At 36.3% G+C, this 14428-nt stretch overlaps 1 protein-coding gene across 1 annotated transcript in view; it reads right to left on the bottom strand.

Annotated features, from left to right (window-relative positions):
- The window catches only part of tmem38b (transmembrane protein 38B), a 21078-nt gene extending 7798 nt beyond the window's left edge, over nucleotides 1-13280 (bottom strand). The window contains exon 1 of the mRNA XM_061733253.1: nucleotides 13096-13280. Within this exon, the coding sequence (XP_061589237.1) occupies nucleotides 13096-13213 (118 nt within the window). The 5' untranslated portion in view covers nucleotides 13214-13280. The remainder of the gene's footprint in view (nucleotides 1-13095) is intronic.
- Nucleotides 13281-14428: the final 1148 nt, after the last annotated feature.

Below are 14428 nucleotides of genomic sequence, written 5' to 3'. Positions count from 1 at the left end.
CAAATATATTATTTCCCACTACATTCAAAGTGAGATATTTCAAACCTTTATTTGTTATAGTTTTGCTGATTATGGCTCACAGTTTATGAAAACCCCCCCAAAAAATCTAAAAAAATTAGAATATTTTATGAAATCAATAAACTCAATCATCAAAATTATAACAAATAAAGGTTTAACATATATTGCTTTGCCTGTAATGAGACTATGTAATATATTAGTTTCACCTATTCAGTTGAATTATTGAAATAAATTAACTTTTACACTATATACACCATATATTACACCATACTTTTACACAAACGTAGCATAGGAGGCTATTTCAGTTACTAGTATGGTTGTCTGTCTGTACAGTCTTGCAAGTTCAATGCTATTAAAGCACTTTAAACTTGAAATCAAAGCATTTTGTTTTTTTCGCATAAAATATATATATTTCTATGCAGTTTAGAAGTTTTGGGGATGTCCCTTCTTTTGGCGTCTGCGCTGCTGAAATCGGGGCATCCCTTATTTTTATTTCTGAAAGATGACAACCCTAGCTCGAAAGATCTCTTTGTTTACCCACTAGTCCTGCCTGCACCACCCAGTCTTATTAAACCTGTACATATTAACTTGTTTATGCTACAGGAAGAAAGGAGGGCTGCAGTATTTGCTCTGGTGCTTAAAGTTCAAAGTACAAACAATGAAATGACCCTCATGAGTCAACTGTTCAGTGCTTTTACAGGTTCTGATTTCCTCACTTAAAGGAGCATGAGGCAGGATTTATGAAGAAAATTCATATACGTTTTAATTTTTCTAGTAATAATCTCAGATGAAGCGTTCCAAACCAAAACGAATGAGCCCTTTAGTGTATCTCTCCGTTGCCTTGAACAGGCTGTGTGCTGCAAAATGTGCTGCAATTGTGACCGGAATTTCCCGCGCTGTCCTGCGGATGTGACGTCACATGACGCTGCATGCACGTTCTCCCCGTTCTCCCGTGCCGGCTTCACAGTTGGCTGCAGTACCCCCAACGGCCGTCGTGGTGAAGGGTGGCGCTAGAGAGTCTCATTTCTTAAAAGGAGCCTCATGCTCCTTTAACTTTATAACAAACTACTAGGGGTGTAACGGTACATGTATTTGTATTGAACCGTTCGGTATAGCGTGTTCGGTTCGGAACGGAGGCGTGCCGAACGAGTTTCCACACGGACATATTAAGTAGAGGACCGCACGTTGTGGAGCAGAGCGCTGCTGCAGCTGCACATAGGCATTCGCGGTCACACCGAGAAAGTATTAAGATTAAAGAAAAAAGCACTAACTAATGAAGAACTAAAGAGCTAAGCACATAATTGTGACAAGTCCAGTGTTTCCCCTACCATTGTTTAAAAAAAACCTAAAAAAAAAATCAATGATCATTTACGTTTATGAGCGCCTCTGCAGCGCTTTTCTGCAACGTGAGTCAACCTGCTTCGTTGCCTAGTAAAGCCTGAATTATGGTTCGGCGTTAAATCAACGCAGATCCTGCACCGTAGGGTACACAGCGACGTGCACGGTACGGCCGCTCGCTGCGTACCCTACGCCGTAGGATCTGCGTTGGTGTAACGCGGCACCATAAATCAGCCTTAACGATGCGAGTACCGCTGCTGAGAGCACGGGCATATTATTACACATTATGGGATGTATAGAGTTTGTAGCCAGCCAACTATGGCGCCGGCCAAAAAAAGAAAAAATATCGCGGGCGACAGACAACATGATATAAAGAAATGTTTCTGCAGGTACGTGTGTTTGCATGTGACGCACCAGGCGTCCGCGCCGCGGGGTCCTAGCGCCGGCACACGTACAGCCAATGTTATTTTGTGTGTGTGTAATAAACAACTAGCACGTTTATATTTTGCATTTTGTTTTCTTACTGTACCGAAAATGAACCGAACCGTGACCCCCAAACCGAGGTACATACCGAACCGAGATTTTTGTGTACCGTTACACCCCTACAAACTACCTTCTCAAGACGGAGTCGTCCGTCTCAGACGGACTTAATCCTGCAAACCCGGGTACACTTCATGCATACATTTAACATTTAACCTCAGGTTAACCCGGCCCTGAGTCACTGCTGGACTGCAGTCAGGACCAAAGTGGTAATCTGAGGATTACAGACCGATTACGGACTCCTGGAGAGGGAAAGGTACAATTTATAGCTCACGCTTCCTCGTCTGCAGACTCTTCTGGACAACGTCTGCAAAGATCAGTTCATAACTTTCCTCTCGCAGCCGTTAACGGCTGCTCACAAGTACAAATAAGAAAGGAATTACTTCAAATAATCAATCTTTTGTGATGTTAAAGAGTGTAAACCTTCTTTGGGGACAATAATAATGTGACTCACTAATGTCACAACCCAGAGCATCAATACCAGAACTAATAGCAACTTTAAAACTTGGAGAAGTCTCACAAATGTCCTTCGGTGTGGACGGGGTCTGTAACGGCAAACCTAAGTAGTTTTAACTTAAAAGGACAGTTTCGTACAGATAGATCAACTTCAAATGTCACAGAAACACAACTGGATCAGAACTTAAAGGCAGCAGCTCATGTGGGAGGTCATATTAAATAGGTAAACACAAATAAAATAAAGAAATAAATAAAGTGTGCCGATAATCACGAGAATAAAGTCATAATATTATGAGAATAAAGTCCTAAAATTACGAAAATAAAGTCATAATGTTGCGAGAATAAAGTCGTAATATTATGAGAATAAAGTCGTAATTTATGAGAATAAAGTCGTAATTTATGAGAATAAAGTCGTAATATTATGAGAATAAAGTCGTTATATTATGAGAATAAAGTCGTAATATTACGAGAATAAAGTCATAATTTATGAGAATAAAGTCGTAATATTACGAGAATAAAGTCGTAATTTATGAGAATAAAGTCGTAATATTATGAGAATAAAGTCGTAATTTATGAGAATAAAGTCGTAATATTATGAGAATAAAGTCGTGATATTATGAGAATAAAGTCGTAATATTATGAGAATAAAGTCGTGATATTATGAGAATAAAGTCGTAATATTACGAGAATAAAGTCGTAATATTATGAGAATAAAGTTGTAATTTATGAGAATAAAGTCGTAATATTATGAGAATAAAGTCGTGATATTATGAGAATAAAGTCGTAATATTACGAAAATAAAGTAATAATTTTGCGAGAATAAAGTCGTAATATTATGAGAATAAAGTCGTAATTTATGAGAATAAAGTCGTAATTTATGAGAATAAAGTCGTAATTTATGAGAATAAAGTCGTAATATTACGAGAATAAAGTCGTAATATTATGAGAATATAATTTATTAGAACTCTAACAGGAAGAGCATCTTCTCCCTGTGTTACAATGAGGAATATTGAGCATCTTGTGAAGTTATATTTATATATTTATAATATATCCCAAAGATGCAGCTTTTCATGAGTAAAGACAGGGACAAATATTTATGTTTTGCCGTATAAAAACCTAAACTTATGCTTTATATTATCATTAAAGGTATATCTGTTTCTTTCAAGACAAATAGTTAAAATCACATGGAGACAAAAGCCTCAACATTTGTTATCGGCACACTCTTAAAGAGCCAACATCAGGTTTACTATGTTTTTTCAGATAGATTATTTTTGGAAATGGGGTTAAATCACATTTAATTTGATTAAAACCTACAAAGCAATGTACTGATGTTTCTGTACAAGAATGTGGCGTCTTATGACATCTCAGCTGTTATTGTGAGACATTAAAGTCTCTGTGAACTCAGAGAATAATGGACCTTTTATATATTTGGTTGAGAAGTGTTGCCACAATTAAATAAGAAGAAGCCATAAGGATGATGGGTTAAGCTGATTAAACTTACTTATTTACCTCTACAGTGAACAGAAGTGTTTTTTTAAAACACTGCTGCTTTGTTATTCGTTCAAGAGACACCAGACTGCAAACGATCCCAGAAACTCTGAAATAACATGCAGTTTCAACATAGGATTGATCTTTACCCGATCTGCTTCTAGTTTTTGCATCTGAGGGACACATTTACAAGTCAAATACACTGCAGCTGAGGCTGAGCCATGTTTTCATCTCCTTGCTCTTGTTCTTTCCAGACAGAAAAGGATCTCATGTCTTTCGTCATCAACCCCCTCAAAAACTAAAGCTGCTTCCTTTTGAGAAAGCACTGTTGTCAGTATCAATAAGTCACCGTAAATGACTGGCGACACCGTTTCCATTAGTATTTTTAGTGTCCATTTACATGCAAACGCTCCATCCAGCATCTTTACAAATGGACACAAAGGGAAGGGGGGGAGTTAAGTGGTCCACATGACCAAAAACAGTTAAAGGAGCATGAGGCAGGATTGAGGCAGGATTTATGAAAAAGATTCGTATACGTTTTAATTTTTCTAGTAATAATGTCAGATGAAGCGTTCCAAACCCAAAAGAATGAGCCCTCTAGTGTATCTGTCCTTTGCCTTGAACAGGCTGTGTGCTGCAAAATGTGCTGCAATTCGGTCTCGGATGTGACGTCACATGACGCTGCATGCACGTTCTCCCCGTTCTCCCGTGCCGGCTTCACTGTTGGCTGCAGTACCCCCGACGGCCGTCGTGGTGAAGGGTGGCGCTAGAGAGTCTCATTTCTTAAAAGGAGCCTCATGCTTATGGGCTCAAATTAATGCCATAAGTATTTTGTATCTGTAAATAAACTTTGTACTTGTAGAAATATTTTGTGCGTGTGGAAAAAATATTTGCACTTGCAAAAAATATTTGTACTTGTAGAAATATTTTGTGCGTGTGGAAAAAATATTTGCACTTGCAAAACATATTTGTACTTGTAGATACAAAGCTACAAACTTTTTACAAAGCAAAAAATTGTTTTTACAAAGCTACAAACTTTTTTTCAAAGGCTACAAACTTTTTTTACAACTACGAGTTATGGCAGTGTTTTGACGTGCCAAAACTAAGAGCCAATCAGCGATCTTTGGCACGGGTTTCAAAGCGTTTCTGGAGAGCCAATCAGCACATTGCATCTACTGACGTCGCCGCCATATTGGATGTTCAAGACTGGGCTGCAAACTAATACAAGTAAATGGACTTATTTTCATAAAGCACCTCTCTACAAAGAAATTTACGTTTTACGTCTCATTTATTCATTCACACACGCACTAATATACTTGGGAAACAGTTAGGCACCAAATATAATATATTTAATTTTCTCAGACGGCGAAAATAAGAACTTTATTGGTCCCACATAGGAGTAATTCATGTTATATCAGCTATAGAGAACAAGGTAGTGCCGAAAAACAATATATATCCCCCCTCATCAAAAGTTTGTAGCTTTTGAAAAAAAGTTTGTAGCTTTTGTAAAAAAAAAGTCTGTACCTTTGTAAAAAAAGTTTGTAGCTTTGTATCTAGAAGTACAAATATGTTTTGCAAGTACAAATATTTTTTGCACACACAAAAAATATTTCTACAAATACAAATATTTTTTTCACACGCAAAAAATATTTTTACAAGTACAAATATTTTTTGCAAGTACAAATATTTTTTTCACACGCACAAAATATTTCTACAAGTACAAAGTTTAGTACATTTACAGATACAAAATACTTATGGCATTAATTTGAGCCCATACATGCTCCTTTAAGTATCGCTGCGCCACATGAACTAAAACTTCATCCACGCCTGCAGACACGACTTCCTTGTACTTGTTAATTCACTTTCATGCACTAAAACCGGTCCTGAGCTAACGTCTTCGCCTGTGTCGCTCTTCTCGTCGTCTTTGCTCTGCAGACACGTGATTACAGACTGAAACCCCCGACGGCAAACAAGGGACTTCATGTCAGTCAGACTGACAAATAACCACCAGCTTCCTGTTTGCAGCCGTGTTTAAAATAGCTCCACATGAAACCAACAAGATCCTCCACAATGTTTCCCAACAAACGAATGGGTTTTATTTTCCTTTTTGAAACCCGAAACATGATTTTTCTTCTGCTAAGACGCTTTAACACGGGAAAGACGGCACTTAAGGGACGGTTGGATGGTTTATAGCATATATTTCCTTTCTGGGAAAAGAAAGAGGAACTGTTGTTCTTCTGTTATCTGTGATGAGGCCTGTTGCTCGCTGTCACAACACGATCCTTCTTCAAAGTCCGTCAACATCTGTTGGAGCTTCTGCATATCATATTTTTACCTCGTGTGAATCCCTCGAGCTGCTTAACTACAGCCACATGCCCCGAGTACAGGACAATGGGTTAAAAGGTCGCCGCGGCTCGAATGCTTTGCGGGGCAACTTCAAAAATAGCCTGGCGGCGGCGGGACTACAATGAGCGGCGTGGGTTTTGTGACTCCGAGTGCATGTGGGGACTAACCGGTCGGACATAAAGTCCACCTGTCCCCACAAACACCTCCTCGGTGACGTAACACAGATTAGCGCCTGCGCTTTGGCCCGAGCTGCCACAGAGTTCAACTGTATGTAAAGTTAGTTCACTTTGGGCCTGATTTACTAAGATCCTAAATAAAGAGTACTAAATTGCATGTGCACTGAAAAAGTTTGCATGTGCTGTTGTTGTGTGTTTTGCGGGTGATCAACTAAGAATGCTTGCGCAATTGATAACAGGTGCAAACCGCAGTATTTAAATGAGGTGTTGCGTGTCTTACGGTTTGCGCCATGGAGAGTCTGGATGGAAAGCAGGATAGTCGCAAGCGCAAAATGAAAATTTGACGAGTTGGAGTTAGAGATATTAGTGGAAGAGGCAAATAAACACATTCATGAACTACAGCAAAGAAATTTAAACATTACCAAAAGAAACGCAATATGGGAGAAAATCTGCGATAGAATAAATGCAGTTGGTAAGACAAAAAGAACGGCAGATGAGGTTAAAAGAAGGTGGCAAGATATAAGGTGAAGAACTAAAGAAAAAGTGGCCTTTAATAAAACTTGTGCAACCATTTCTAAAATAGCATGCAGCAGAATAAAGACTCTCTCTCTGCGTATTCTTTGATTTTGGCGATGTCGCCTCCTTGCCACAATAACAGCAGCCATCGGTGCGTAACGCTGGGCAGATTAGCACCTTCCTTTCCAACGTATTAAATACAGACGCAATCACAATCCCCGCAATTACTTTAAGGCTTGGTAAATCTCATTGCGTGTGGTAAATTAACATATTTACATTTTCCCCTCCCAGTATTTAGCGCTTTCTGCCGGGTACGCCCCATATTGATTATTCATCAGGGCAAAAGTACTAAATGAATAGCGTGTGCTATTTTGCTCATTTGAGAGACGCAGTCTTCTTTGCACGCTGTTAGTAGATCAGCTTGCACATTGTTTGCGGGTGATGTCAAGTTTGCACACGTTTTTACGCACGCAAACCTTTAGTAAATCAGGCCCTATGTGTTTAATTGTTTTTCAGTTTAAAAAGAGGAGATGGGTAAGAAAGGGTTTCTCCTAGTCCAAAGTTAGGCCTCATATCCTTTTGTTTTGTCATTGAAAACAAATTTTAGTAATTTGGTAGTCAGATAGCAAGGTTGTGGTTAGGGCTGGGGATCGATTCAAATGTCAAGAATCGATTCGATTCCGATTCTTAATATTCAGAATCGATTATCATGATTCGATCCGATTCGATATTGATTTGGCTTAGTGTTATTTAAAATGTGTTTTGAGCTGTTGCCTGAATTATATGACTTTAAAATAACTAGTGAAATAATAATTTCACAATAATTAATGTGAAATAACTAAGAAATAAATAACTCAAACAGGCCTTTCAATATCCATTTAAAGTGCAAAAAAAGAAAGAAATTGCAACAGTTCATGCAGTAAACAAATCATTTTAGCTTATCTAATTTATTCTGTCACCACGCACACATATTGCCATGAAGCACCTGCATTTTTCAGAAGTGTCATTACAAACTGTGTGTCCGACTACTGGGATTAAAGTTCACCTGGCGAAAATGATGAAAAAAATAAATAAATAAAATAAATCCATCTTTAGACATAAGAATCGATTTTTAGGAATGAATATGAGAATCGATTTAGAATCGGAAAATCGATTTTTTCAACACAGGCCTAGTTGTGGTCCTGGTACCCTTCCTATTCACAGCCACTCCTGCCGGTACAGAACAAACCGGCTGCACGCAAGACAGATAAACCACACATTTAGGGTTTATGGAGTCAGATTATTGTAAAAGATGCAGAATGAGGTCTGGGATTGTACTTCTGCAGTCATCGCTGACCTCCCGGGTCCTGATGGGAGCATTCATGACCGGTGCACGATGCTAATATGAGCGATGGCGCTTCTGCAGGGTTTCTTCTATGTGACGTACTTTTAGGTGCTGTGTCACACATGAACAACTGGAGTGAGAATTAACCTCCGGACCTACAGACGGATCCTCTAATCTAAAAATTAAAAAGGTTGTGCCACTTTAAAACTTCAAAATACAAAATACTGTTATTGTAAATACTGATAGTGGACACTTGTGTCTGTTAATGGTCCAACAAATATCCGTTTTTATTGTATTTTTGAGAAATTTTGTCTAAATGGGGTTCGCATATAACATACTTGTATTAACATTAGGGCTGGGGATCGATTCAAATATCAAGAATCGATTCGATTCCGATTCTTAAGATTCAGAATCGATTATCACGATCCGATTCGATCCGATATTGATTTGGGTTACTGTTAATAAAACTGTTTTTTCAGCTGTTGCATGAATTATATGACTGTCTAGTTATGCAACATATTAATACTAGTATTATATTGAGATTAAACAGCAAGTATTGGCAGATAATGATGGTGTAAGGACCAATCAGCTCCCAGAATGCTGATAGAACTGCTTTCAGAAACATCGTGGGTCAGAATTATCAAACAGATCCAGGGAGGAAACAGAGGACGAAAGAAATCGCTTTTATTTTTTCCCCATCTATGAGAATTTGTTTTTTAACATTTATGCAAATGTAACCCCAAGACAGTATATAAAGCAAAGAAAGACAATTATAATGTATGCAATTATAACTGAAAACTTTAATGTTTTCATACCTTTAAACATATTTAAAGGCAAAAACATGGCACCAGTTATTCTCCTGTCCAACAAAATATTCCTTTTTTGGGCATAAACAAAAAAGTACCAAAAGTTGTAATTTAGTGATGAAAAAAATATATATATTTTTAGGAATTAATATGAGAATCGATTTAAAATCGGAGAATCGATTTTTTCAACACAGGCCTAATTAACATGAGTACTATATTTATTTATTTTTTGAGGTTCTTTTCTCAAAAGTTAATTTCTAAGTTAAGGTGACCGTTTTCTCTTTCTTGGTTGCAAAAAAAGTGATAAAACCCAACACACTCTCAAAAACATATCGATACAGCTGATATCAAAGACTATAGTCACCACACTTATAATTAGTGTGTGGTGATAATTATTATATAATTATATAATTATAATTAGCAGTAGTCATTAGGAATGGGCGATATTTTACCGTTCACGATAAACCGCCAAAAAAATTCCCCACGGTAAGAATTTGTCATGTCGCAGTAAAAACGGTAAATTGAGGAAATGAGAAAGAAAGAAAGAAAGAAAGAAAGAAAGAAAGAAAGAAAGAAAGAAAGAAAGAAAGAAAGAAAGAAAGAAAGAAAGAAAGAAAGAAAGAAAGAAAGAAAGAAAGAAATGAGCCAGAAAGAAAGAAAGAAAGAACATTTTTTAGTCCATACCGCCCATCCCTAGTAGTCATCATACAATAATGACTATTTTACTGTTTTGGACCTCTGCAACAAATCTCATCTGCAAACTGATGACGTCTGTTCTCGAAGAATTAAATAACACACGCAAAGTAAAAAAGAAAATCCAGAAAGATCATGGTTGAACAGCATCAATCCTTTTTAAATAAGATCCATCTCACTAACAGTCTCGACCAATCTGGTGAGAAGCAAAAGCTATTAATCATGTATGATTCACTGAACTGGCCCTTTAAGAGAGACGAGATATGAAGACCTCAAACTTGTCAAAGCAGCAGAGTGAACACATGAATTAGGAGGAGGGCGTTCTTTATCTGAGATCTGCCAGCCGTTAGCAAGCTGACGCAATCACTAAACAGCAGTTTCACAGAAAGACAACAAACCCAACTGAAAACTGCCCAATCTTACATAACAATCTGTAGTAACAGCGCACCTTTGTACTTCTGACCTTGAAAGAGGAACTTTTACCTGTTACAGAGCTGCTTATTACCTTTTATTTCTTCCCCTTAACCCCTTAAGCTGCGAACACAGATAACATCAGGAACCAGAAACAGCAGATTCCTATGATGCCATCAGAAAACTAAACTCAGCGACAGTTTAATTAGTGTCAAGTTCAAGACAACCCGCATGAGTGACACGCAGCACTTTAGCAGAAATGTTTGCAACTTTCAAACCGGTTTAGACGATGAATCAGTCGAATGTGACTGGATCTATTGTACCCTTAGATCTAAAACTACTAATTATGTATATAAATATACATACATACATATATATATACATATATATATATATATATATACATATATATATATATATATATATATATATATATATATATATATATATACATATATATACATATATATACATATATATATATGGAAGGAAGGAAGGAAGGAAATGAGCCAGAAAGAAAGAAAGAAAGAAAGAAAGAAAGAAAGAAAGAAAGAAAGAAAGAAAGAAAGAAAGAAAGAAAGAAAGAAAGAAAGAAATGTGCCTAAGAGAAAGAAAGAAAGAAATGTGCCTAAGAGAAAGAAAGAAAGAAATGTGCCTAAGAGAAAGAAAGAAAGAAAGAAAGAAAGAAAGAAATGTGCCTAAGAGAAAGAAAGAAAGAAAGAAAGATATGAGCCTGAAAGAAAGAAAGAAAGAAAGAAAGAAAGAAAGAAAGAAAGAAAGAAAGAAAGAAAGAAAGAAAGAAAGAAAGAAAGAAAGAAAGAAAGAAAGAAAGAAAGAAAGAAAGAAAGAAAGAAAGATAAATTCACGTTGATGACATTTTTGTATTAGTATTTTTTTTTGTCGTTATCAGGATAAATGGCAGAAATTATCGTGATACATTTTTTAGTCCATACCGCCCATCCTTAATAGATAGATAGATAGATAGATAGATAGATAGATAGATAGATAGATAGATAGATAGATAGATAGATAGATAGATAGATAGATAGATACTTTATTGATCTCAAAAGAAAATTAGTTTTTATTATATACTACTATACTGCCCTTATTTTTAACAGCTTGTGCTTTTTATTATTTTACTTCTTTTCTTATTTATAAAATTGTATTCAATCTTATTTGTTATTTACTGTCTAATTGTGTCTTGCCGCTTTTAATGTCAATGTAAAGCACTTTGAATTACCTTGTGTTGAATTGTGCTATATAAATAAACTTGCCTTGCCTTGCTTATATATTTATACTTTTTTTATTATAAGTACAAAACTCCTCGTACAAAAGGACAACGTTTCGTAATATCCACAAGATAAATCTAGTCTGCTGTATAGTGCTATATAACATATAAAGCATAAAATGCATTATATGAGTTTTATATTATAAAACATAATGTCTATAGAGACTGTTGGGTATTTCCCCCCAGAATTTAAGAGAAGTGTCACAAACTATCACATTTTTTTGCTCTTTTCCGTAGAAAGTGAAAGTGATCCAGCACATGCACTGGTTCCCTGGTCTAGGGTTGATACCTTTCAGAAATAGAAATAAGGGCCCCCCCGATTTCAGCAGCACACACGCCAAAAAAGGGACATCCCCAAAACTTCTAAACTGCATAGAAATATATATATTTTATGCGAAAAAAAACAAAATGCTTTGATTTCAAGTTTAAAGTGCTTTAATAGCATTGAACTTGCATGACTGTACAGTTAGCCAACCTTACTAGCAACTGAAACAGCCTCCTATGCTACGTTTGTGTAAAAGTATGGTGTAATATATGGTGTATATAGTGTAAAAGTTAATTTATTTCAATAAAACCGGAGTAAAACTGTGGAACTCATTAGATAATGACCTTAAACTAGCAAATTCAATAAAAGCATACAAGATATTATTCAAAGCAAAGGTAATGGACACATATATAGAAACACAATAAGCAAAGAAAGAAGAATGCACACATGCATGAGATAAAATGACAACTTAAATTGGTTTTGCCGGTTTCCTTAGCATCTTTTCACTTTCTGTTTTCAGAGCTATCCAGAGGTGGGTAGTAACGAGTTACATTTACTCCGTTACATTTACTTGAGTAAGTTTTGGGAAATCTTGTACTTTTAGGAGTAGTTTTGAATCACTATACTTTTTACTTTTACTTGAGTAGATTTGTGAAGAAGAAACTGTTCCTCTTACTCCGCTACATTAGGCTACGTTGAGCTGTTACTTTTCTTTTATCCCTTCTATCCGCGTACGGATCAATCTCATGACATCACTGAGTGATTCTTTGGGAAAAATGTTTGTTTTTGCATGTTTTGTCATTTACACAGACTCAAACACACACATAGTTTCTATGAGTTCATGTTTGTTCTAGTTCTGCTGGTTAAAAAAGAAAAGTACAAAGGCTTGAAATTTTGTGCTACTTGTGCTTAATTTATTTTTTTATTCTGTTATTATTGTATTATTTATTAAAGTACTTGAATTTACTTTAAGATTATTTTAATTTAAGCTATTTTTTATTAATTTTAATTTATTTTATTGATTTAATTTGCCTGAAGATGATTATTTTGTACTTTTGTCTGTTTGAATGGTTATGTTAAAAAAATGAATCAGACGTTACTCAACAGTTATTCAGTACTTGAGTAGTTTTTTCACCAAGTATTTTTTTACTTTTACTCAAGTAATTATTTGGATGACTACTTTTTACTTCTACTTGAGTCATAATATTCTGAAGTAACAGTACTTTTACTTGAGTACAATTTTTGGCTACTCTACCCACCTCTGATTATGACATGAATAAATAAGTCTTATTTATTCATTATTCTTATTATAAGAGCATAATATGTGTCTGTATTGGTTCAATACGGAACGTAACTTTTAATTCCCAATTACGTAAAAATTCCGTATTTCAACCCTAGCCCGGTCCAGTCTCACCTGTGCAGAGACTCACCTGGCTGCTCGCGCAGAGCCATGACGGACACCACGTAGTGCGCCACGTCAAAGCAGGGGAACATGGCCAGGTCGGCCAGCCCGCGGGCCGCCTCCTCCAGGTACTCCAGCACGTCCATGGTTTAGTGAACACCGCCCCGGCTGACTAGTTCATCCCGACCGGCACCTCTGGGTGCTGCGGTCCAACTCCGAACTCCGAGCATCTGCCGTGAACCCTGAACCAAGGCGCGGGGACGCGCCGGGATGCGCGGGAGCGCGCTCTCAGCTGAGGGAGGGCTGACGTGGAGGGAACACCGCCCGTCGCCCTTGGCGACGGACCCGCGTTGCTAGGAGACGTAGCCCCGCTGCGGCTGACCGCTGGCCGCGCATGCGTGGAACTCCTGCCCGGACTTCCGCCGTCACTTTTTTTTTTAACAAACTTTATTCAACATTTCAAAATTACAAAATTCCTTTGAGGAAACATTAGTTTGAAACTGAAACATAAGTTCACAACACTTAAGTCAAAAAACTCTGCAAAAAAATTAGTAACCGATATATCAAAGTATCTTTTATTTTAAGTCTCTTTCCGAAATGTTGATGCTATTTGCTTTGAAATGCCTTACAGTTCCTTTGTATTGACTTTACTTGTCTCTTATTTTTGTTTATATATCTCTTGTTCATAAGACCCCCTGGATGTTCTTTTTTCTTATATTTCCTCTACTAGTAGTTTTGTATAAAGTGTGTTTTTCTTGTTTAAAATTCTGTTCAATAAAAAAAAAAAAAAAAAAGGGTTAAATTCAAAAAACAAAAAAAAAAAGTTCACAACACACAAGCGAATATGTAACATTTTTTCCAAGATAAACTTCTAAATTTGAATAAAAAGAAAATAAATAAAATAAATGTAAATAATCACAAAATAAAATAATCACAGGGGTTGACATTTCAACAAAAATGTATAAGCGTAGCAAGATTGTATCTTAAAGAGCAAGAGACTCTAACATGGTTTCACATAAATCATTTATAGACTGATTTTCTTTTGAAAGTACCTTAATAGATGTTATATAACTTTTTATTTCGTTTTTAAAACATACTATGGAGGGTTTGCTGTTTTTCCATTTATTTTTATGTATATGATATTTACCCAAAATTAGAATTATGTTCACCATCTTGGATACCTTCTTTGGCAGACCATCCATATAAATTATCACCTGAAACTATGACCTTAAACCTTAAACAAAGAGTTGTTGATCCCAATATTTAACCACCGATAAACATCTTGCCAAAAAAGGTTTGTGATCGAACAAGAAAAGAATAAGTGTTCAATTGTTTCGTGTTCTGTTTTACAAAATATACAA

The sequence above is a fragment of the Cololabis saira genome, chromosome 11 (genome assembly GCF_033807715.1).
Source record: "Cololabis saira isolate AMF1-May2022 chromosome 11, fColSai1.1, whole genome shotgun sequence".
In the NCBI taxonomy this organism is placed as follows: domain Eukaryota; kingdom Metazoa; phylum Chordata; class Actinopteri; order Beloniformes; family Belonidae; genus Cololabis; species Cololabis saira.
Note: the sequence above shows the minus strand (reverse complement) of the source record. Positions and strands in the feature narration are given on the sequence as shown.